Source organism: Sminthopsis crassicaudata, chromosome 3 (assembly GCF_048593235.1).
Source record: "Sminthopsis crassicaudata isolate SCR6 chromosome 3, ASM4859323v1, whole genome shotgun sequence".
Classification (NCBI taxonomy): Eukaryota; Metazoa; Chordata; class Mammalia; order Dasyuromorphia; family Dasyuridae; genus Sminthopsis; species Sminthopsis crassicaudata.
Window position 1 is genome coordinate 8,923,069 of NC_133619.1, and position 20,758 is coordinate 8,943,826.

At 49.0% G+C, this 20,758-nt stretch overlaps 1 protein-coding gene across 12 annotated transcripts in view; it reads right to left on the bottom strand.

Moving 5' to 3' along the window:
* Positions 1 to 88: 88 nt before the first annotated feature.
* Positions 89 to 20,758, bottom strand: part of FARP2 (FERM, ARH/RhoGEF and pleckstrin domain protein 2) — an 87,189-nt gene continuing 66,519 nt past the window's right edge. For 2 of the 12 annotated variants that reach the window (XM_074297945.1, XM_074297944.1), the window contains 15 exons: positions 16,960 to 16,989; positions 13,547 to 13,636; positions 12,703 to 12,836; positions 11,072 to 11,153; positions 10,088 to 10,325; positions 7,065 to 7,195; positions 4,883 to 4,951; positions 4,425 to 4,514; positions 4,301 to 4,321; positions 4,049 to 4,131; positions 3,751 to 3,866; positions 3,371 to 3,534; positions 1,793 to 1,900; positions 1,250 to 1,401; positions 89 to 1,021 (listed from right to left, as the gene is read on the bottom strand). In XM_074297945.1, coding sequence (XP_074154046.1) covers positions 931 to 1,021; positions 1,250 to 1,401; positions 1,793 to 1,900; positions 3,371 to 3,534; positions 3,751 to 3,866; positions 4,049 to 4,131; positions 4,301 to 4,321; positions 4,425 to 4,514; positions 4,883 to 4,951; positions 7,065 to 7,195; positions 10,088 to 10,325; positions 11,072 to 11,153; positions 12,703 to 12,836; positions 13,547 to 13,636; positions 16,960 to 16,989 — 1,599 coding nt within the window. In that variant the 3' untranslated portion in view covers positions 89 to 930. Of the gene's footprint in view, positions 1,022 to 1,249; positions 1,402 to 1,792; positions 1,901 to 2,477; positions 2,591 to 3,370; positions 3,535 to 3,750; positions 3,867 to 4,048; positions 4,132 to 4,300; positions 4,322 to 4,424; positions 4,515 to 4,882; positions 4,952 to 7,064; positions 7,196 to 10,087; positions 10,326 to 11,071; positions 11,154 to 12,702; positions 12,837 to 13,546; positions 13,637 to 16,959; positions 16,990 to 20,758 lie in introns of all 12 variants that reach the window. The other 10 variants (XM_074297947.1, XM_074297953.1, XM_074297955.1 and 7 more) reach the window with 7 other exon arrangements.

Sequence of the window (20,758 nt, forward strand, 5' to 3'; positions counted from 1 at the left end):
CGCCTGCTTTTTACCCCCTCGGAGGCAGGCGCGGGCCCCAGCCTGGCTCCCGGAGGGGTCCCTGACCAGAAAGGAGGCCGAGCTCGGGTGCAGCGAGAAGGCCTTTATTACTTGTAGCCATGTTCACATGTCCGCTTGTGGGCCGCGCCTCCCCCCGCCTTGGGGGGGCGCATGCCAATAACTTAGATTCAGACCCACCCCACTTGTCCGGGCCTTGCCTTGTTAGGACAAGGGTAACAGACCATGAGACTCGGGGCTTGGGCTTCCTGAGGAGCTGGGGCAAGGTGGCCAGTGCAGGCCCAGGCCCACCCGGACCCCTCATCTCCCACCGGGGCTGGGCTGTCCCGCTGTGGCCAAGTGCTCCCCAGGTCCCTTGCAGTGCCATCCACCCTGGGCAGAGGCTTAGCCCCAGGCGCTGGGTGACCTGGAACCAGAGCCACCTGGAACTAGCACCTTAGTCCTTATCCCGGACCCAGAGGGAGGCGGCAGGTGGGATTCACCCCATTTTAAGGACAAAGGAAGCTGCAATTGAGAACGCCAAGGGGGAGGGGCTGCTTCCCGGCTGAGCCTGCTCTGACATTCTTTCCCCACCTCAACATAAGAATAACTCCTCCAAGTGACCTCCTGGGGCGCTAATGGCTTGGGCGGCTCCAGCCCCGGCAGAGCCAAAGGCCCTCAGGGGCCGTAGCTTCCTTGTCTGGGGACCCTTGCACCCCACCACCAGGGGAGCCGCAGGCAGAAGCCGGGGTTTCCCCCACAGGTGGGCGTGGAGGACCCGGGAGGGCCCCTGCGCCCCCACTCTTCTGCTTACCCCCGCGCCCTCCTTGCCGTCCCAGTCCTGCGGCAGCACGCAGCCCTCTCTCCCTTTTCCCTTTATTCATAATTTCCAGCTCCAGCCTCCCCCCCTCCAGGGCCCGCGGGTGCCCCCCGTCAGTTTGTGCGGGAATCTCTGTCCTCGCTGGCCACCACCTGGCTGCTTCTCCCGGGAGAGTTGGTGGCTCTCTTGATCACTTCCATCCACCTGGGAGAGAGATAGATGGGGGTCCTGGTGACGCCCAGAAGTCGGGGGCTTCAGGCCAGGGAAACGGGGGATGCTTCCATTAAGCTTCCCCCATTCTGTGGGGCGTCCCTTGTCACAAAGCCACGTAGGGACGGGGGCTCACACGGCACATGGCCCTGATGTCTGGGGGCCACGGGTTCCTCCAAGGCTTCCCGTGACCCCCACCCCAGCCTGCAGGAGGGGAATTACCTCTCGAACGTGTACTTGCTCTCAGCCCTGAAGAAGTAGATGTGAGATTTGAACTGAAGCTTGAAGACAAAGTCCTTGTGAAGGCCGTCAGCTTGCCCGGGGACGCTGATGGTGTAGCCCAGCAGGGGGAGGCTGGCCAGAGGGTAGTCGTCCTGGAAACAGCCCCGGCATGCCTTAAAGCCCTGCCCGGGCAGCCCCTTGGTAGGGCCGTGGCTTGACCGTCCAAAAGAAAGCCCCCCGACAGTCTGGGTCTTGTGTAAATGCTGCTGGTCGCCTCCCCTGCGCCCACCCTTCCTCTCTGGTATCTCTGGGCACCCCGACCGTTCACACCACTCTGTCCGCCTTGGGATGGACCATTTGGGAGCCACAGCCACTTACCCTGGTCTCGGGAACACACGAGAACAGGGCCGGGCCCAGGCTGGGGGTTCTTGGGGCTGGGGCTTGCCCATAAAGGGCAGTGGGGGAGGGGACTAGGGAGAGCGGCTTGAATGAGCTCGACTGGACCCTCCCTCTGCCCAGGGCCGGCCTGTGCCCACTCGGTACCTGGTGAGTTTTGTAGAAAAACAAGCAGAAGTTGGTAAACACCACCCAGAGCTTCTGCCAGCCGCTGCTGTTCTTGAACTTCCTCAGCAGGTATCCCGAGAGCTGGTTCTGGGGGGGCACAAGGGACAGCTGCGTCGGGCCACCAAGAACCAGTCAGCGGCTCCCCCAGTGCCCCCTTCGCCCCCTGACCTCCGGGGTCACTGGGAGATGCCCAGCAGGTCACCAATGGGCCCATCATCAACACTGAGGACACAGCCACAAGTGGGGGTGGTGGGGCCGTGGGTGCCGGGAAGGCCCGGTTTTTAGCCTCGTCGGCAGAAAGAACAAACAAGGGGTTGCCGACCTTACATGGCCGCCAGCCCCCCAGGGCCATCTTGTCAAGAGTCATGACAGTCAAAAAGGTCACAAGGAAAGAAGACACAGGAGAAGGCAGACACCAGAGGGGGATGGGAAAGCCAAGCCAGCCCACCCACCTGTCAGAAGCCGGGCCGGGCCAGGACCAGGCGCCCGGGGCCCCGCCGTGCCCGCTCCCGCTCGGCTCGGGGAGGGCGCGCCGCCCGTCCTGCCCACGGCCGTCGGGGCTCCCCCGACTCCAGCCTCGCGGGGCGAGGTGCCCGGGAGAGGAGGGACCCCGACACTATCTCTACGGAGTCCCTGAAACTCCCCAAGCCGGGGGAGCCGTTACCTGAATCATGCACAGGTAATCTGTGAGGGAGAGGCTGTGATTCCGGTACCAGCACACATGGGTGATGGTGTTGGCCTTGGGGCCCTGGCCCAGCAAAGAGCGAGGAGGGAGCTCTGGAGAGACAGCAAGAGAGCGCAGGACTGAGGGGGGGCCGGCGCGGGCAGGCTGGAGAGGGGAGACCTCACAGCGCGCCGAGCCCCGGCAGCAGCGGAGACGCAAGCGACAGTGCGTGACACCGACGGCACGAGAAAGCACAGAGAACGGGGCCGGGCCAGAGGCTCCCTACGTGGGGGCTTCTCCCCAAAGTGCCCGGGACCCCCGCCCGGGGGCAGGCCCCGTCTGACTCGTCAAGTCCAGAGGAGACAACACTCCCACAGGGCCTCAGGAAGTTTTGCACCAAACAGTTAACGGAGCGCTCTCCTTTTCCCAGGATTTCCCAGAATTTCAGAGAGGGAGGCGACTGGCCGGAGCCGGCCGCCATCCTCAGCCATCTCACTAATGAGGATCCCGCTCAAGAAATGGAGGCCGGGCAGCCCCCATCCCTCCCCCTGTCCGGGCAGGTTTAATGCATGGCCCAAGGGGGCGGGAGCCACAAACCGGGCCCACAGGCTCCGGGCAGCGAGACTTCAGGCATGGGGCCTGCCTGGGTCCCAGACTTAGAGACGTGGCCAGGGTGAGGAGCCAAGAGGGCGCCTTCTGGCCCCAGGAAGCCGCCCCATCCCCCGTCTCGTGCTCGCGCCTCTGGCTCGCCGCACCGGCACCGCCTCTGCCCTCTCCACCACACGAAGGAGACGAGAAATGAGAAATGCAGGGAAAGGCCAGCGTGGCCGGGGGCTCCCGGCGCCCGAGAGACGGGCAGACAGGAAGAGACGAGGTGTCGGCCCGGCGGGTACCTCAACGGCCACACTGTGGTCAGCCATGGAGACGCTGGTGTTGCGGTACCAGCACACGTGCATGGTGGTATTGGCCCGGTGGAGACTCTGCCTGTCCAGGGAGCTATGGGAGGAGTGGGCATCCTCTTCCGACTCCTGCTCGCCAGAGACCTCGCCCGAGGGTCCTGGGGAGGAGAAGGGAGCAGCGGCTGAACCGGAGGGAGGGCGGCGGGGACGTATCCTGGAGCTCACCAGAGCCCGGCCACACGCCGCCGCGGGCCTGACTGCGCCACCGGGGCCTGCTCGCCCCGAGCTCCTGTAGACCCGCTGGGGAGAGAGACATGGAGGCGCACGAGGGCCCTGAGGAGCGGTCCTGAGGCTGCAGCCCCCCCCATACTTACTGTTGGAGCCGCTGCCCACACAGCTCTCCAGAAGCGCCACGGCCTTGTCACTGGACTTGACCAGCTCGATGGCGAGGCTTAAATCATCCATCCATTTGCCCATCTCTAGGCGGGTGCTACAAGACAGACGGGGGACGGCTCAAAGCCTGCCCGACACGGCGAGGTCCCTCCCACCTCGGCACACCCTCCAGCGCTCTACAGTGTCTCACTGCCCCCCCCCCACCTCGGCACACCCTCCAGCGCTCTACAGTGTCTCACTGCCCCCCCCCAGCCCGGGGTCTGCTCGGCCGGAGCCTACCTGGCGGCCACGACAATGGTCTTTGGGACTGAGTAGATGGTGAAGCAGTAGGGCACAGACCACTCGTTATCAGTCTCCTCCACCTACGGGCACAGAGAGGACCTGAGCAGGGCTCAACCCGAGCCCATTCTGGGCAGTGCCAGGCCCTAGGGCCTACTACTTCAAGACATGTCTACTCTGGCTCTGGGGGGTCAACGCTACGGGTCAAGCTCTCGGGGGGGCCGCTAGCGGCCAAACTTGCTTCTTACTCACCGGCGGGTCCAGCACTATTAACTGTAAGGCAAGCACAGGGACAGGGTCACCGTGAGCATGGGCAGAGGCCCCCGGCTTGTCTGGGGCTCGGCGGGCTCGGCCCTCCCTGCTGGCCTCCACTTACCAGCATGCCGTGCAGGGGCAGCTGACCGTGGATCTTGAAGTGGTTTGTGCCCGTCACGCCTTTGCTCGTGTACAGCAGCATGTCTGAGAACTGAGAGATGGCAAAGATGGAGCCCATCGCCCGACCAGGGCCCCACCCTAAGGAGCCATTCGGAGCGAGGCCGGTGCCGGGGGGCTGGTGGGGGCCCAGGCCTGGCTCCAAGAGCTCTCGGGCCGTTCCCAGGGGCCTGAGGAAAAGAACTGAGATGGTGACGCGGAGTCTGTCTGCTCAGAGAGCGCCACCCAAGAGCCCCCTTGGACATGCCCGATGGTCTTCCAAGTCAGGGGTGCAGGAGGACGTGGCCCTTTGCCAGAGCAGTCACCATAACACAAAGGGAGAGGGCAGCTCAATGCCATCTGGCTGGTGACTCCTTTCTTGGCAGCCCCCGAGCCCCCTCCCAGCCCAGAGGGGACACTTACCAAAAAGAACATTCTCTGCTGGAAGCCCTTCTTGGTGAGCTTGTACAGGCAGCCTTCCCGAATGAACTCCTGAGACACAAGAAGAGGAGGCTTGGCCTGGCACCGGGGACCAGCCTCGTGCGCCCTCGGGGAGGAGGGACAGGCCTGGTTAGTCCTCAACTGGGGAACGACTCTTATTTTTCTGAGTCCGATGTGGCTGAATAAATTGTGGAATAAACGATGGGATGCTCTCGTTGTGTGAGAACCGATCAGCAGGCTGCTCTCAGAAAAACCTGCAGCGTCCTCCCGGAGCTCACGTGTACGTGAGGAAGAGCGACGCTGTGGGCTGATTGGCTACTCAGCAATCCCGTGATCCAAGACTGCTCTGAAAGACTTGGGAAAATGCTATCCATACCCAGAGAAAGAACAGATTGTGGCCCATTGAAGACTGAAACATACATTTTTTAAAATTTCATTTTTCTTGAGGGTTTTTTTTTTGGGGGGGGGGGAGGAATCTGCTTACTTTTGCAATGTGACTTTTATAGAAATGGTTTTTTTAAATTAATTTGGTAATTATAATATTTTTTGAAAGTCCATATGCATAGGTAATTTTTTTTACAACATTATCCCCTGTACTCCCTTCTGTTCTGAGTTTTTTCCCTCCTTCCCTCCACCCCCTCCCCTAGATGGCAGGCATTCCCATACATATTAAATATCTTATAGTATATCCTAGGTACAATATATATGTGCAGAACCGAATTTTGTTGTTGTTGTTGCAAAGGAAGGATTGGATTTGGAAGGTAAAAATAATCTGGGGAGAAAAACAAAAAATGCAAACACTTTACACTCATTTCCCAGTGTTCCTTCTCTGGGTGTAGCTGATTCTGTCCATCATTGATCAGCTGGAAGTGAGTTGGATCTTCTCTATGTAGAAGATCTCCACTCCCAGCAGAATCCATCCTCACACAGTATCATTGTTGAAGTGTACAGTGACATAGAAATGTTTTGTATAACTTCACATGCACCTTCTCAAGGTGGGTTGGGAGGTGGGGAAGAAGGATGGAAAAGAATTTGGAACTCAGTTTTAAAAAATAAATGTAAAAAATTGTTTCACACATAACGGAAAATTTTTTTCTAAAAGAATAGCATAAGAAGTGTTAGAAGTTTCTCCTCATGTGGGCAGTCAAGTAGGACAGAGCAAGTGAGCTGTTGAAGCAAAAAACAGAAGGCTACTCCATCCCTTCTTCACCCCAAGATTTCTTCCCCCTTGACCTTTGACACCATTGCTCTGCCCTGACCCCATCACAGAAAAGTCACCTTGGACAGCGGCTCTGGAGTTACTGAATAATGGCTTGGGCCTTTACACATTAGCTGCTAAGTAGGGGGGCATCTGGACCAGATGATGATGACGGCAGACCGACCTTGGAATTGAAATTTGGGGATGGCTCGCCTCGTTTAAGCTAATATGAAAACCAGGTCACCGTGGCCCGTACCCGCCAAAATGAAGGCCGATTTAAGGCACTGCAGGCAATGCAAGAATGTCCTGACTTGAAGCATTTTCCATGGATAAATCCAGATGCAAATATACAAAAAAGCTGCTTATGTTTGAAAGCCAATCTATGCTGAAACTCCCCCAACTTGGAAGGAAATGGGGAAGTTCAGAGAGAGGCTCCCCCCCTCCCAGGACTTTGGGGTTTTTTGAATGATTTGATTTGACTGAATAAGAAAAGCAGAGAACTGGGCCTTGAAGTGACTCCAGAATCTCAGGGACAAGGGCGGGGCCTCAGAATAATTCAGAAATGCAAATAATGGGAAACCAGGCCTGTGTTCTACACTGGAATCCATTTCCTGAGTCTGGCGGCCTTTCTGCTCATTGCTCTAACTGGGCATAAACCCGGCCCCCAAGACCCTCCTTGTCTCTGCAGACACGTGTACCTGCGCCCACACGTAGGCCGGACCTGTGACTGCACCTGCCGGGGAGTCAGACTCTCCCAGGGCACAAGCTGCAGAAGCAGCATGGAGGCCGGAGGCCATCCCTCCACCAGCCACCGGTGATGGGCTAACGAGGCCCTAGCAGGAAGGTCCCACACCTCGAGGACCTACGTCGCTAGACATGGAACGCACGTGGAGGAGAAAGCTCTCTGGGGAATCCCTGCAGACCCATTACAGAAAGAGAACGTGCGCCAAAAAAAAGGGCACTTGCCCTGCCTGGGATGACGAGGTTGTCGATGCCGACCAGGTCGTGCTGGAGCTCGGTGAGTTTCTGAAAATTCTCCAGGCGCAGGAGGCTGTTCTGCAGCTGCAAGGTCATCTCGGAGATGTTGCGGAGCGCACCTGAAACACAAGAGCGGGAGTCACTGCCCAGCATCCCCCCAGCGGCCTCTGCCGCTCCCATGGGCACTGCTGCCCCCGAGCCAGCCCCTTGGCTTGAGCAGCTTCCAGTGCCCCCAAGCCTGGGGGTGTTCTGGGACCCCGTTCTCTTTCAAAGGACCAATGCTGCTAAGTGGCCATAGCACAAGCCAACTGTCCTTTTCTCTATGTTCGAGAACTACTTGAGTTAGCTTTCCTTGTGTCCCAGGCTCCTTTTGTAGTCTATCTGGGGGAGCCTGAAGAGCCCGGTGGAAGTACATGAGATTACAAAGAAAACCAATTATATAGAAATACAATTATAAAATAATTCTTAAAAAACAACAAAAAACAAAACCACAGACTTCAGGCTAAGAACGCCTGCTATAGAAAAGAACAAGTTAAGTTCAAACAAGTATCTTGGGTCAAAAAAAAGTGTATAAAAAGCGAGATAAATTTTATGGAGCACATTAGGGTTTGTCTCATGTGATGACAAATCCCGTCCCCAACACTGCGGGTGCTGGGTAGAGGTGGCAGGGCGTGGACGGGCTTCCTAAGGGGCAGAGTCCACGGCCTCCATCCCGACATTCACCGCCCCTCCATATCTCTGCCCTGTCATCTCTGCTTCACAAACGGGGCGAGGTGGCAGCGGCTTTTGCAAATACTCCCCAGGGGAGGCTCTCCTTGCTGCCCCCACCCTGAGGACAGGGCCTACCCTGGAGCAAGACACGGTAACGGACTGGTCGGTGGCCAAGAATCAAGGAAAGTGTTCGTTGGGGCCGAGTCTCGGTGCCTGCTACAAGGAACTCAGAAAGAGGAGGAAAAGGGGAGGTTGTTCAAGGTCATTACAGAATTGAATGCAGATCGTCGATGTTTTAGATGGTATTTCTCTTTTCCATGGCTTCCTTCTGGATCTTACTGATGCTCTACATAAACAGTAATGATTTGTGTGTTTGTTGTGTATTCCTGCTTTAATCTAAAGCTATTTACAGTAATTCTGTTGCTGCTAATGATTCTCTGAGAGTTTAAGAATATTCTATCATCTCTATATATGTACATATCTTATTCAAATTAAGGGTATCATATTATCCAAAAATAGAGATATCTTGGCCTTTTTATAATCACTATTCTTTAAATTTCCTTTTCTTGTCTTAGTGATTTAGCTAATATTTCTAGAGCTATGCAGAATAATAATGGTGACAAGTGAAAAGTTTCACTTTGTTCCTGTTCTTAAAAGGCAGGGTTCTAAAGCGGCTCCATTATACAAATCTGGGCTTTCACATTTCAAATACAATTTTCTCATACTATTGAACCATTTATCATTCACTGTCTTTTAGTGGGGGGTTTTCAAAATTTTATATGACAAGAATTATTAATTCTTTAAATGTTTGATGCAATTCATTTGCAATCCTAGTTGTTGTTGGGGTTAATAATAAGCAAGCCAATTTTTAAATGGCTTGTTCAATTTCTCCTGATGTTGAATTATTTCTATTACCAATTTGTTGTTGTGAAAACTTGGGCTTAACTTAAATCTTTATAGCTGTCCTCCTGACTTCAGGGCTGATGCTCTAACCACTGCACCAACTAGCTGCCCCCCATATATTTCTTTTATATTCCCAGTTTTGCTACCCAATGCTCTGTACTACTGAACGGAATCCCCTGATGTTATTCAATCACTATTCATTGTGATACATACATACGCCTATCTATTTATTTATGTAAGTGTATGTATATATATCACATTTTGGCATTTGATTATATACTGTTTTTCCTCACACTGTTCCCTAATCTAATATGTTCATTGTATAAATGAGTTTTACATTTGAAAAAGGCTTTGCAGAGCAGCCATCTTGTTTCATTTATTTTTACTTTAAAATTAAATTAAAATGTAAAATACTGTTTTCTAATAAGATGTAAATTCTTGAGGCAGATTGGGACTGGCGTACGTTGCTTCTGGTCAGAGGACCCTTGGTGGTGTTTAATACAAGCTCTGTAATGTCCTTTAATGAATTCACGATCTCATTTACATGAGTATTTTCTCCCTACTGAGGCACAAAGCTTTCCTTTTCACATGCTTGGAGACTTTGGTGGAAGCCCATAGGAACACCATGAACACAGGGGCCGGGTTCCAATGCCCCCCCATTCACCCCAGCAGGTGGCACCTCTAGTGTCTGAGGGCACTACAAGCTTATTAGAACCTAGTAGGAAGACAGCCGATGGCGGCTCTGGGGCTCCCAGATTTTAGCCGGTGCCCACCTGGTCGGCCTCTCTGAGGAGGTCGTCAACTTTCCAGAACCAACCTGAATGCAGAAGAGACCCCCCCCCTCGCCACAAAGTGCCCGGCTCTCTCCTTGGTGTATGGGCACTAGTCTGGCCAGCGGTCTGTACGAGCAAATGTCCCAAGCAGGGGAGAGCCCCACCCCAGGCAAGAATAAAAGAAACTTGCTTAAAAATGAGAGAGAGAATACGCTCAGACTACCATGTGCCCACATCTCCCTGCCGGGCTGGGCTTTCTACCTGCGGCCGGCCTCGAACGTCCCGGCATTTAGATGGAGATGACATGAGCAGGCCCCTGTCCTAGCCGCAGGGCTGGGGCCTCGCGCCTGGGAACTCTTGGGGCACCGATGCCAGTTCACTCCTCCCAGATCATGACGGGCAGGATGGAGTCAGTTCCTGAGCTGCTGCTCCAAAGTGGAAGCTACATTTTGTTCCGAAGAGAGCCCCCGGGGACCCATCATGACTGCCTGGCAGTCACTTGGCAGGAGGTAGGAGGACTCATAGCAAGTTCCAGGGCTCCTGGAAACCGAGCGGCGACCATGTGGCCTTTCTCACAGAAGAGCCCCCACCCTCCCCAGCCCCCACTCAGCTCCCCTCACTTACTCTTGCAGTCAGGATAGTCCGGGTGGCCGGGCATGTAGTGTCGGCACAAGCGTCCTAGGATCAACTTGTAGTAAATCAGTCTCTGAATGGGCTTGAGAAAGAATGTGTTGAGCGGCAAGTAGCAAACTTTCTGAAGCTCAAATTCCCTGTAGACCATCTCCAGTTTCCTGAGGCCCCTGGTGGCCTTCTCCAGTTCTGTCAGAACCTCGTCATGCTTCTGGAGACAGCCGGTGAACGCCTGTGGACACCAAGGGAGCCGTCGGGATCCTCCGGACGCGGCCTCAGAGACCCACGGCTCCAAACTGCTGGGCAGCCCACAGAGCACAGGGGTGCCCTCCTGCCCCCACCCCTCACCACACAAACTTAAGCTGTGGGCACACTCCACAGAGAAAGAAGCATGTTGGGGTCCTGCGGCCCCACAAAAGGAGGCAGAGTACAGGCGAAGTTCCACAAAGAAGAGGAGCAGGGCCTCTGAAGGCGCTGAGGAGGAGCTGAATGGAGCCTCGGCTCAAGGGGGAGCCCACTGGGATCTGCACTAGCAAGCTCTACCCTCTGAGCTCCTGGTGCTACTGACCCTACCTGCAAACAACCAAGTCGTTGCCACGTTGCAAGAGGGGAAAATGGGCTTTCTGAAGCCACCAGGAGCAGCTGGAGTAAGGGAGTCTCCACCACCCTCCAGCATCAATCACCTGGATCTCTCAGGCCCTTGACCTTTTGGGGAGCTCTCAAACCTCTCTAGGTTGAGGCTCCTTGCTGGTGAGCAGGGCTGAGAGGAAGCAGCCCCCCCTCAAGTTGTTCACTGAATCCAGCCTCCAAAAAGCCCCCCAGGGAAAGGGACTTCTCCAGACATGCAGATGAGGGGTTTGCTGGGCCTGGGTCTTCTACTTTACGCTTCAGAAACACCCCCCAGGGAGGAGATGGGCTGTAAGTGGGCAGAGGAGAGGGCCTGAAGGGAAGCCCCTGGGAGCAGGCGACCATCACTACCTTCAGACTGTGCATGTTCTTCAGCATGATATCGCCGATGCGCTGGACGTCGCCCTTCTCGTGGGCACCGGTGGCTCCTTCCCTAAGAGGCACAGACAGACAGTCAGACCAGGCCCTCGATCGGGCAGGCACCCCAATGGGAGAAGCTGTGAAGGCAACCAAGGGGCCAGATTGGGCTGACGGAGACGCCCGCCCCATGGGGCACTGGTGACACAGGGTTCTGGGCACGGGGCTGTCGTAAACAACTCGCTTCCCCCGACTTCCCTCCAGACACGCATATACAACCTGCAGACCACCAAAACGAGAGCTGGTCTGCATCCCGTCATGGGCAAGCCGGAGTCCGAGCCCCGCTTTGCTGGGAGACACTGGGTCAGCCCACGTGTAAAATGGAGACAACAGTGCTGGGGACCATTCACCTCACAGGGTTGTTGGGAGAAAAGGGCTTTATAAACATTAAAGCCCTATTGAAAAAAGACTGCTTGTAATTATAGTTAGAAAACATATAATTACAAATGATAATTCTACTCTTTCCTTGAATAACATATGATTTTACAGGCTACAGTTTATCCCCTTCAGTTACTAGTGCCTTTCTCACAAAATTACCTCAATAGGATGGAAGCTTTTTGAAGGCAGGTATCATTCTGTCTTTGCACCTACAGCACTTCACAAGGGGCTGGCACACGGTAGGCACTTCCTAAATACTTGCTGATTAAATAAAGTGCTCCCCTTCCCAAACAGCATTTAAAAATTGATTTTACCTAACTCTATCTCTTTCTCCAGCAGTATCCAAAGCCTGGAAATAATGATGATAATAATTTCCTCCTTTTGGAATACCTTAGGGTATCCTGAGTGAGAAAGCTCCTACAAAGCAGAGTGGAACCCGCTGGGGGTCTCACAGCCAGGAGGGGTCAGAGATGGAATTGCTCCCCCCAGCCTCCTGACAGCGAAGGGGATTAACTGTCTTGGCAGGTAGACTCCCAAGTACTTTGTATCGTATGGTTATTTTAAATGGAACATCTCTTTCTATATCCTGCTGCTGGGCTTTGCTGGTAATATTCAGAACTGCTGATCATTTATGTGGTTTTAATTTATGTCTTTGTTGAAGCTGTTAATTGTTCCAACTAGTTTTTTAGTTGATTCTCTTAATTATCCAGCATATCATCTGCAAAGAGTGATCATATTGTTTCCCCGTCCATTCTACTTCCTTCAAAATCTTTTTCTTCTCATCGCCATTAGAGCTGATATTTCCAGCATGATACTAAAAACAGGGGTGAGAATGGCATTTTGCTTACCCCCACCCCCCACTCTCATTGGGAAGGCTTCTAGCTTATCCCCAGATTACAGAGAACAAAGCTGATTAACTAGCAAAGGCCAGAGAATGGCACTGATGGCAGACAGGGAGCTCATGCTGTCCGGCTGGTGAAGCACTTGACATACAGGGGTCAGTTATTCTCATTCTCCTTTCCAAGAGAAGGAGACTGAGTCAGAGAGGCCAGGAGACTAGTGGGCGCCGAGCTCAGCGGGACTCCGGGGCCCGGGCGTGTCTTTCTGGCCTGACCACGCTCACACAGTGGCAGAAAGGGTTCGGCCCGCAGGGCCTGACTGCTCTGGGCCAATCCCATCAGGGTTACCAGAGGGCCAGGCGCTGCTCGATCTCCCTCAGGAACCCTCTGTGGAACTCGTAGATGGGGTCGATGTTGGAGAACAGCAGCGACGTCAGTGTCTCCGGCATGACTCTTTCCTTGATGACCGCACTGCGGAACCACTGGGGCAGAAGACAACAAGGGTCACGCATGCAGAGCACTGGGACACGGCCGCAGGGGACACGGGAGCCACAAAGTCCCAGCTGTGACACTGGGGGCGGGGCGGTTTTAATCTTAAATCACAGGTTTATTTCCCAGGTGCTGGTGTGAGTTACCTGATGCCCTGACCCTCAAGGCCTAGAATACCCCTAGTCTGTGAGTAACTTATACGAGGGGCGGATGAGGAAGCTGAAGGTCACTCACTTTATGCTCCTTGTGTGGATGCTCTTTAGAGTGGCCATGAATGGCCTCACTGAGGACCACTATATCACCTGCCAGAGGAGGAGATCTGGAAAACCTGGCTATCGCTCCCTCTTCCAACATGGACTGCACATAGACAGCAGCCAAACACTGTGACAAGCTTGTGCTTCCCTTGTCATCAGCGGTCAGACACCCCTGAGCAACAGTGTGTCTAGGCCTGCCGAGGAAGCTCCTGGATTTACTCAAAGTGGCCACAATGCTCTTGGGAAACCTCGCGTGCCATCAGTCCTGGGTCTCTGGGGCCCCTTGCAGCTTTTTTTGAGCTAACGTGGCGCTGAGGAGGGGGTCTAACGCGTCTCAGGGCGGTGCGTTTGGCAAGTTTGTGGGCGATCGGTTCAGGTCCTTTCACGATTGGGTTGGACTCATACTGAGTAAGCCCGGCGACAAAGGGCAGCCTGTTCAGCTTTCGTACCACAGTGATGACTTCCAAGTCCTTCACGTAGGTCCGTTCAGTGGCCAGAATCTCCTTGGCTATGAAATACGCACGATCTGTTGGCACTCGCTGAAAGAGAAGACTCGAGTCAGGCAATAAGCACCATCTGGGCTCCAAATGGACACCATCTCCCTATTCAAATTCCCTCTCCCATTAAACAGATGTCTGAACATCTGGGGAACTCTCTAGGATAATCCAGGGTCTGGTGTTGCTCATCTGTAAAATGGGGATAAAAGCAGCACCCATCTACCAGGGTGGTTGTGAGGATCTGAGGCAGCACACAGGAGGGTGTGCTGGATCCATCCATTGGATACGTGCATTTTCATGCTCTCCCTCTCTCCCATCCTTCTCTGCTAAGGATTTTAAGGGGGATTTGGTGATCTTTCTTTTTCATTTTTTTGGCTGCTAAGACCTGTCCCCATCCCTAAGTATATGTAAACTTATTACTTTTTGCTTAGGCTATTGGGATTAAGTGACTTGCCCAGGATCACACAGCTAGGAAGTGTTAAGTGTCTGAGCCAGATTTGAACTCGCATCCTCCTGACTTCAAGGCTGGTGCTCTATCCACTGAGCCACCTAGTTGCCTTTATGTAAATTTATTCTTTTCCTTTCCTTCCTCTTCCATGTGAAAATAAAGATAAGGAAAGGGGTAAATTTGAGGATTTTTAATTCATCCATCCTAAGTTTCTAAGAATATGTATTAGCTATTTGCAATTCAAATCATCTTTTTCAAATTTTTCATATACCTCATAAGTCAGGGAACCCTAAGTCAAACAGACTATACAGAGTATTCTAATTAAGGTCACACTTAATGTAATGGGAAAATGAAAAAAAAAATGTTCTACAAGATAAAGGGAATTTCTTTTAGCAATAGGCAAGCACTGATAAGGGAAAGGATCATTACCTGGCATTTATAAAAGCTCTTTCTTTAGATTAGTTGAAGAAAATGTTCACAACATTAAACCCCTGCCCCACTCATCTTACAGCCGAGCCACTTTCCCAAGTCAGTTTCTAAATATTTTTCATTAGCAAGTAGAGCACCTAACACAGTGTCAGAGAGTCATTGAATAAATGACTGAATTTATATTTTCCACCTTCTGAATGCCTAGAATCTGGGTGGTTTTTTTTTCAATCCTCTGTCACAAGCCCTTCTATACCCCAAACCGCAGGACTTAATATCCATAACGTAGGCATGAGAATAAGAATGGCACTGGAAAAACTTCCTGGGTTGGCCCTCAAAAATGTTAATTCCATATAGTTTTCCCCAAAGACTCAAACTGAAATAGCATTGAGGGTTAATGACAATGGTCAGCTTGTTCTTTTTCAGAGCCTATTGTCCAGTACAAAGAAGAAACAGGACACAGATGAGAACAAGATGTCAGAGCAGGATGGCCATTCCATAGTGGTCCAGTGACCAAGTTTTCATTGTTTGCAATAGAGCACAAGCCAGTTACGTAAGAATTAAAACCAGAGTTCCATGATCATAGACAAGATATCAACAAGAACAAAGACTTAACGCAGGATATTTTACAAAGGGTCCTTTTAATGTGTACTGCTCTCAATTCAGTACTCTGATGTGACCTGAGATAAATAGAACTGTTCATTTCCTTTTAATGGATGAATAAGATGGACATGTTTCCCCCATTCTTATCTCATTCTTGTTCAAAATGGTTGGATTAATTGCCTGGAGGCTATATTCAGAAGTTTAATTATTTACTTGAGAACTGTTCGGATATCTCCCTCTCTTCTTCTATTACTCGTTTTTTTCATTAACTTAATTCCATTCACATAACTCCATCTACAAGTCTCCATTCTCCTTCAGAAATTCATATTATACAAAATAGTTATTTCCTATATTATCTTTCTAGATTATTTGACATTCAGAAATCCTATTTCTAATATTTCTATTTATTTATAATCCCCTGCTCATATTTTCCTAGCTACATTTCTATTCTCTTCACTACCACTGGACACTAAGCATCATGACATCACTTTGTGCACTCACTTTTAACATCCAATCCTTTCTTATTTCATTACAAGAATATTTATTTTTAATACTATTTTATTTTTCCAAATATATGCAAAGATAGTTTTCAACATTCACCTTGCAAAATCTTGTGCTCCAAGTTTTTTTTCCCCTCTTTCCCCATCTCCTCCCTCCCCAAGGCAGCAATCAAGTGAAATGTGTAATTTTCAAGAATATTTATTTTAATCCTATGTTCTTTTCTATCTCCTTGAAGACAAAGATGATTTATTTTCTTTCCCCATCATGTTTTATATTACTCTTGGAGGGCTAACTTTTCCTACCTTGCAAAATCAATTCTTAAGAATCTTTTTTTAAAAAACTATTTAGAGTTATTTATTAACATTTCAAAAAAGTAATTTTCTACTTCAAAGTTTGTGCTGTTAAAAATGGGCAGTACCATCGTGCTTGTCTTCCAGGTAAATGAGAGATGAAGACATTTTTTTTCCAAGTATGGCAAGACCCTAACACAGGGATCCACATGATGGATTGGCTGATTTGCAAGAGAGCACCTATAGCCAGCAGGCCCATTATTGCAATGCATCTGATTCTTACTAACACACTTGTTCTTTAGCACCTATACTTAGTTTTGGCTTTAAAAGATGTTTGCTTCTGGAAACGGTATTTATCAAAGCACACATGGATTTAACAATTCCAGTTCAATGGCGTCCACTGTTGTTCTCAGATCCACACAAGTGGTATCACGTAAGAGAGCAGCTTTGGGATGAAGTCCTCTCAGCACTTCAGGAACTAAAAGCTCTTGGAAGGGGGTTCAGAACATATCTTAGGCTAACACTGGATAAGATTCTAGGGAGTTTGTGTTCCATCTATGTGGAAGGATTCAGCAGGAAAAACATTTCAGTGTCTTTGTAAGAACTATCAATTAATATGAAAACCAAGAGTGTATGAAATATTTAAAAACATCAGACCCTGAAGCAAGGAAAGTCATGCTTTTATGCTCAGAAAGACAGAGACTTCCCTATTCCAAAAGAAAGATGCCCCTGCCAGTTTTAGCCCAAAGAAACACACCCGAGGCACTCTCAGGATATGGAAGTCATCAGCACACTTTCCACCTGCAACATGTTCTAAATGATTACTGACACAGCGCAACTGGGGCCCCAGCAACAGCCAAACAGCCAAAGCCATGGAATTAATTTACAGGCTACAAGGGAAAGCCAGAAATGTTGATGAATGGAAAACAGCCCCAGAGTAGACATAAAAAGAGCACAGGCAAAGAAAGCCAAATATCTCAAAAATCGCCACCAAAAAGATCGCACTGCACACCCAAGCAAGCACGTGGCAAAACATCAGCTAGGTTCCAGAACCCCAACACCTGCCTTGCTGAAATGCCCACTCAGGGCTTTCATACCTTTTGAATGTTGTTGGTTCTCACCAATTTCTATTTAAGAGGAGGAAAAAAACAACAAATTATGAAAAAAAATACACTTGGAGAAGGGGAAAATTCTTACACATACCCCCAACTATGAAGGCAAAGACCAAGTGAAAAAGTTACTTTGCTACACAAATGCAGGAAGCTTAAAAAAGTTCAAAAATTACTTACCAAATGGCTACTACAGGCTAGGTGCTGTGCTAGGTGCGGAGAACCCAAAGACAAAATGAACCAGACCCTACGGCTTTTTATTCAGTTGCAATTTGACAATAGCTTGTATGTACAAGGGTTCGGCTTCAGTAAGCTCATAGGAGGTGCTTGAGATTAGTGAAGAAAGATTAGGATTTTATGAAGCAAAGAATAGGATGGGGCTGAGGCAGACAGCCAAACAATAACAAAGAAAGGAGATTTAACATCATGTGTGAGGAGCAGGAAGCAGCTCAGCCTGTTTGGCCCAAAGAACAAGAAGAAGAATATGTGATAAGCCAGGAAATGGCCACCTCAGTCCAGCTTTCAAAGGTACGGTACCTGATCAAGCACCAGAAAACCCCCAGAACAGCACTCCAGATGTTAACAGCTGTATAAACCAGAGTGATGCTGGCAGGCTTGTTTAAAGCCCCAACTCCTCAATCAATGCAGGCACTAAAACAAGCCCTGTGTAAATGACTTCTTGTGACGGAATAGATTGAGGTCTTCATTCACCAAGTTAGGGCCTGGACTTCAGATTTACACATTTTTAAAAGGCTCATTCCTCCTCTCCCAACTTGTCCATTCTTCTAGCTACAGACTCTAGCACTTTCTAACCTGTTTCAAAATAATCTCCAACTCGATGTAAAATTCCAGATTCACTGATCCTATATATTGTAAGCATATCTTTTTTTTTTTTTTTTAAAGTAAAAGTAACCAGGCCATGTTGCATGCTTTAGAGGTGGCCACTAAATAGAGGGCTTAACATGGATAGGAAGACCCAAGTTCAAACTGAATACTTGGCTGAGAAATTAAATAAATAAATGAAATATATTCTGTTGCTGCCCCATTTCAAAGATAACCTGTTTTTTAACTCTACTTTATCCCTGAATTTTTTTCAGTTCTCTTTTCTCCCTTGTTTACCTTTCTGTTAGACTTATCCAAAACTGTGAGGGGAATATTGAGGTCTCGTTACTACTCTATTAGTGTATTACTCTATTAGTAACACTCATCTATTAGTGTATTAGTGTAACACTAATAGTGTTACTACTCTATCAGTTGTGTAGTTACTACTCTATTCTTGTAGCTCATGTTATCTTTATTAATTTGATGCTAAGATACTTGAATCATAATTTTATTATTCAGATTAGTTTATTATCTATGATTCTTTTCAGGATACTATTTCAAGACATAACAAGTTTCCTTTTTAAAAAAATTTTTTTACTGTTAAATATGGCAAATCTTGCTTTTTTGCATTCACTTGAGCACAATAATATTTTTGCCCATCCCCATAGTTTATCTTTGTTTTTAAATATTACTTCTTATAAGCAAGAGCTTATGGAGTTTTGTGTTTTATCCACATTATTTTTCATTTTATTGGATTGTTTAATCCATTCACATTTAAAATTATGAGAATCAAGTTTATATTCTCTGCCTTGTCTCTAGTTTTTTCTTTCAACTTTTTCCAACCTCTTTATATTAATCTTTTTAAGAATTGCCCTGCCCACTGTTTCTCTTTCCTTTACTCCTAATCCTCTCTTCTCATTTGTTATCCTTTTCCCTTTGAGGTTTTGTCCTTTTCTCTTCTGCTTTTATCTGGTTACATGATTCTTACTTTTTCCTCTTAGTCACTTCACTACCTTATTCCTCTTCAACTAGTCCTAGTCATTAGTTTTTTAAATGTAATTTTTTTTAACTCTTTTCCAAAAGATTTCTCTATTTGTCCTGCATTTGTCTACTCCAGACCCTTAGTTGTTCATTCATAATTATCTAGTTTTTTTTTTTTTTTCCTCCTCATGCAATCAAAGCTTCCAAAGTAAGCATTCTAGGCTCTTCTTTCACTGGCCAATACATTCATCTTTTCCATTGTGTTTCACTCTCAGAACAGTATCAATTATTGTAGGTATCAAGACAGGGCCCTGAACTCTGTTGCTGCTCTGCTGACACTACTGTCCTGAACTGCTGCAGTTACTCACTCCTACTGCACGTTGTTTATGGTGTCTGAGAAAAAAATCTCTTCAGTTCTGGTGGTCTTTCTGAAAATATTCCAGATGCCTCTTTGTTACTGAGCACCCAGCTTTTTTCCTTTTAGGGTTATGCTCAGATTTGTAGGGTGGGTTTCTCGGGTTGCATATTGAGTTTCAGTGCACTTGAGGACAGACACATCCTGATTTCTTCCTTTTCCTAGTTGGCATGAATAGTTTGACACTATTTAAATGTCCTTTGACTTGTATTTAAGTCTTTTTTTCATGATGGCTCTGCAGAACTCATTCTCAGTTGAAATGTTCAATTTAAATACTATATGTTTTTGGAGTTTGTAATGTTGGGTTTGTGCTCATTTTTTCCTTTCTGAGGGCAATCTTGGAATCCTTTGGATTGGTATTTAATTTAGCTTTCTATGTTCAGGAGCTTGGGATGCCTGGGAATTATTTCTTGAATTGTGGGGCTAAGGGTTTTTTTTTTTTTTTGGCTTGTCATATTCTTTGGGGAGACCTGTGATCCTTGAGTATTTTGCACATTGGAGAGCAGTAGGTTTTGCTTGCTTCTCTTCATTTAGGCTATCCTTCACTTCTTTATATTTGTATTCCTAATTCATTGTTCTCTCATTTTCTCTGATATGACTCGTCACTGCAGATTACAGGTTTCTGAACTTGTTCTCCTTTCTCTTTTAATCCATTTAGCATGTTGTGATTTCTTGTTCTCTATAAATTCCACAAGGTCCTGGGTCCTGTATCTCAAGAGTTGGATCATTTTCCTTTGCTTCGTAGTTATTCATAGATGCTTAAACTCACTTCCTAAATCTGGAGGCGATGTCTCCTTTTTATTCTTAATATTTTCCTTGTTAATTTCTTTGCTAGAGTTTAGGGTCTTCATGAGACATTTTGTGACTTCAGGTAATTTTTTCCCCTTAATTTTCTATTTCCTTTCTAATACTACTCAGATTGTGGGGTCTTTTTGAGGCCTGGATCTCCTCCCAAATGGGGCAATTCACAGTTGACCTAGGTGACTTTTGGGTGGTCAGAAGTGGATCCAGTTGGATGCTGTGCTCTTCCCTCAGGCTTGGTGGATGGTGGCTCTCCTGTGCTTCCACCATGGTGTCTTGCTCTCAGTCAGCCCTGCTCCCTTGGGCAGTTCAGAGAGCTGGCACTATAGGACATCTGCCCTTCCCATGGCAGGACTGCCACACTGGGGCTTGTGCACCAACACTGGTGTCAGGGTTACAGGACCCAGCAGGATTTTGCTCTGCAAAGTTGCTGCCTCTCATGTTCCCTGTTTGTTCCTGCTCAAGCAAACGCTGGCAACCTGGAACCAGGCTTTCCGTGGCATTAGAGAGGCTAGGGCACGGGGCTTGGTCTGGTCTCTGTGCAGCCTTATCACTGAGAGTGCAGCTCAAGATCTCAGCTCATAGAGTTTACCCTGTTTTGTTTTTAGCTTTTTTGTTTTGTTTCTGGGTACCCTAGACCATGGAGACAGTTAAGGCTGCTTTATCTTTGATGCATTTTGGAGAAGTTTGAGGAGTTGTAAGGATGGGGAAGAGTATCATCATGTTGCTTACGTGATTCAGAATATCCTGGACACTTTATGTGTGACT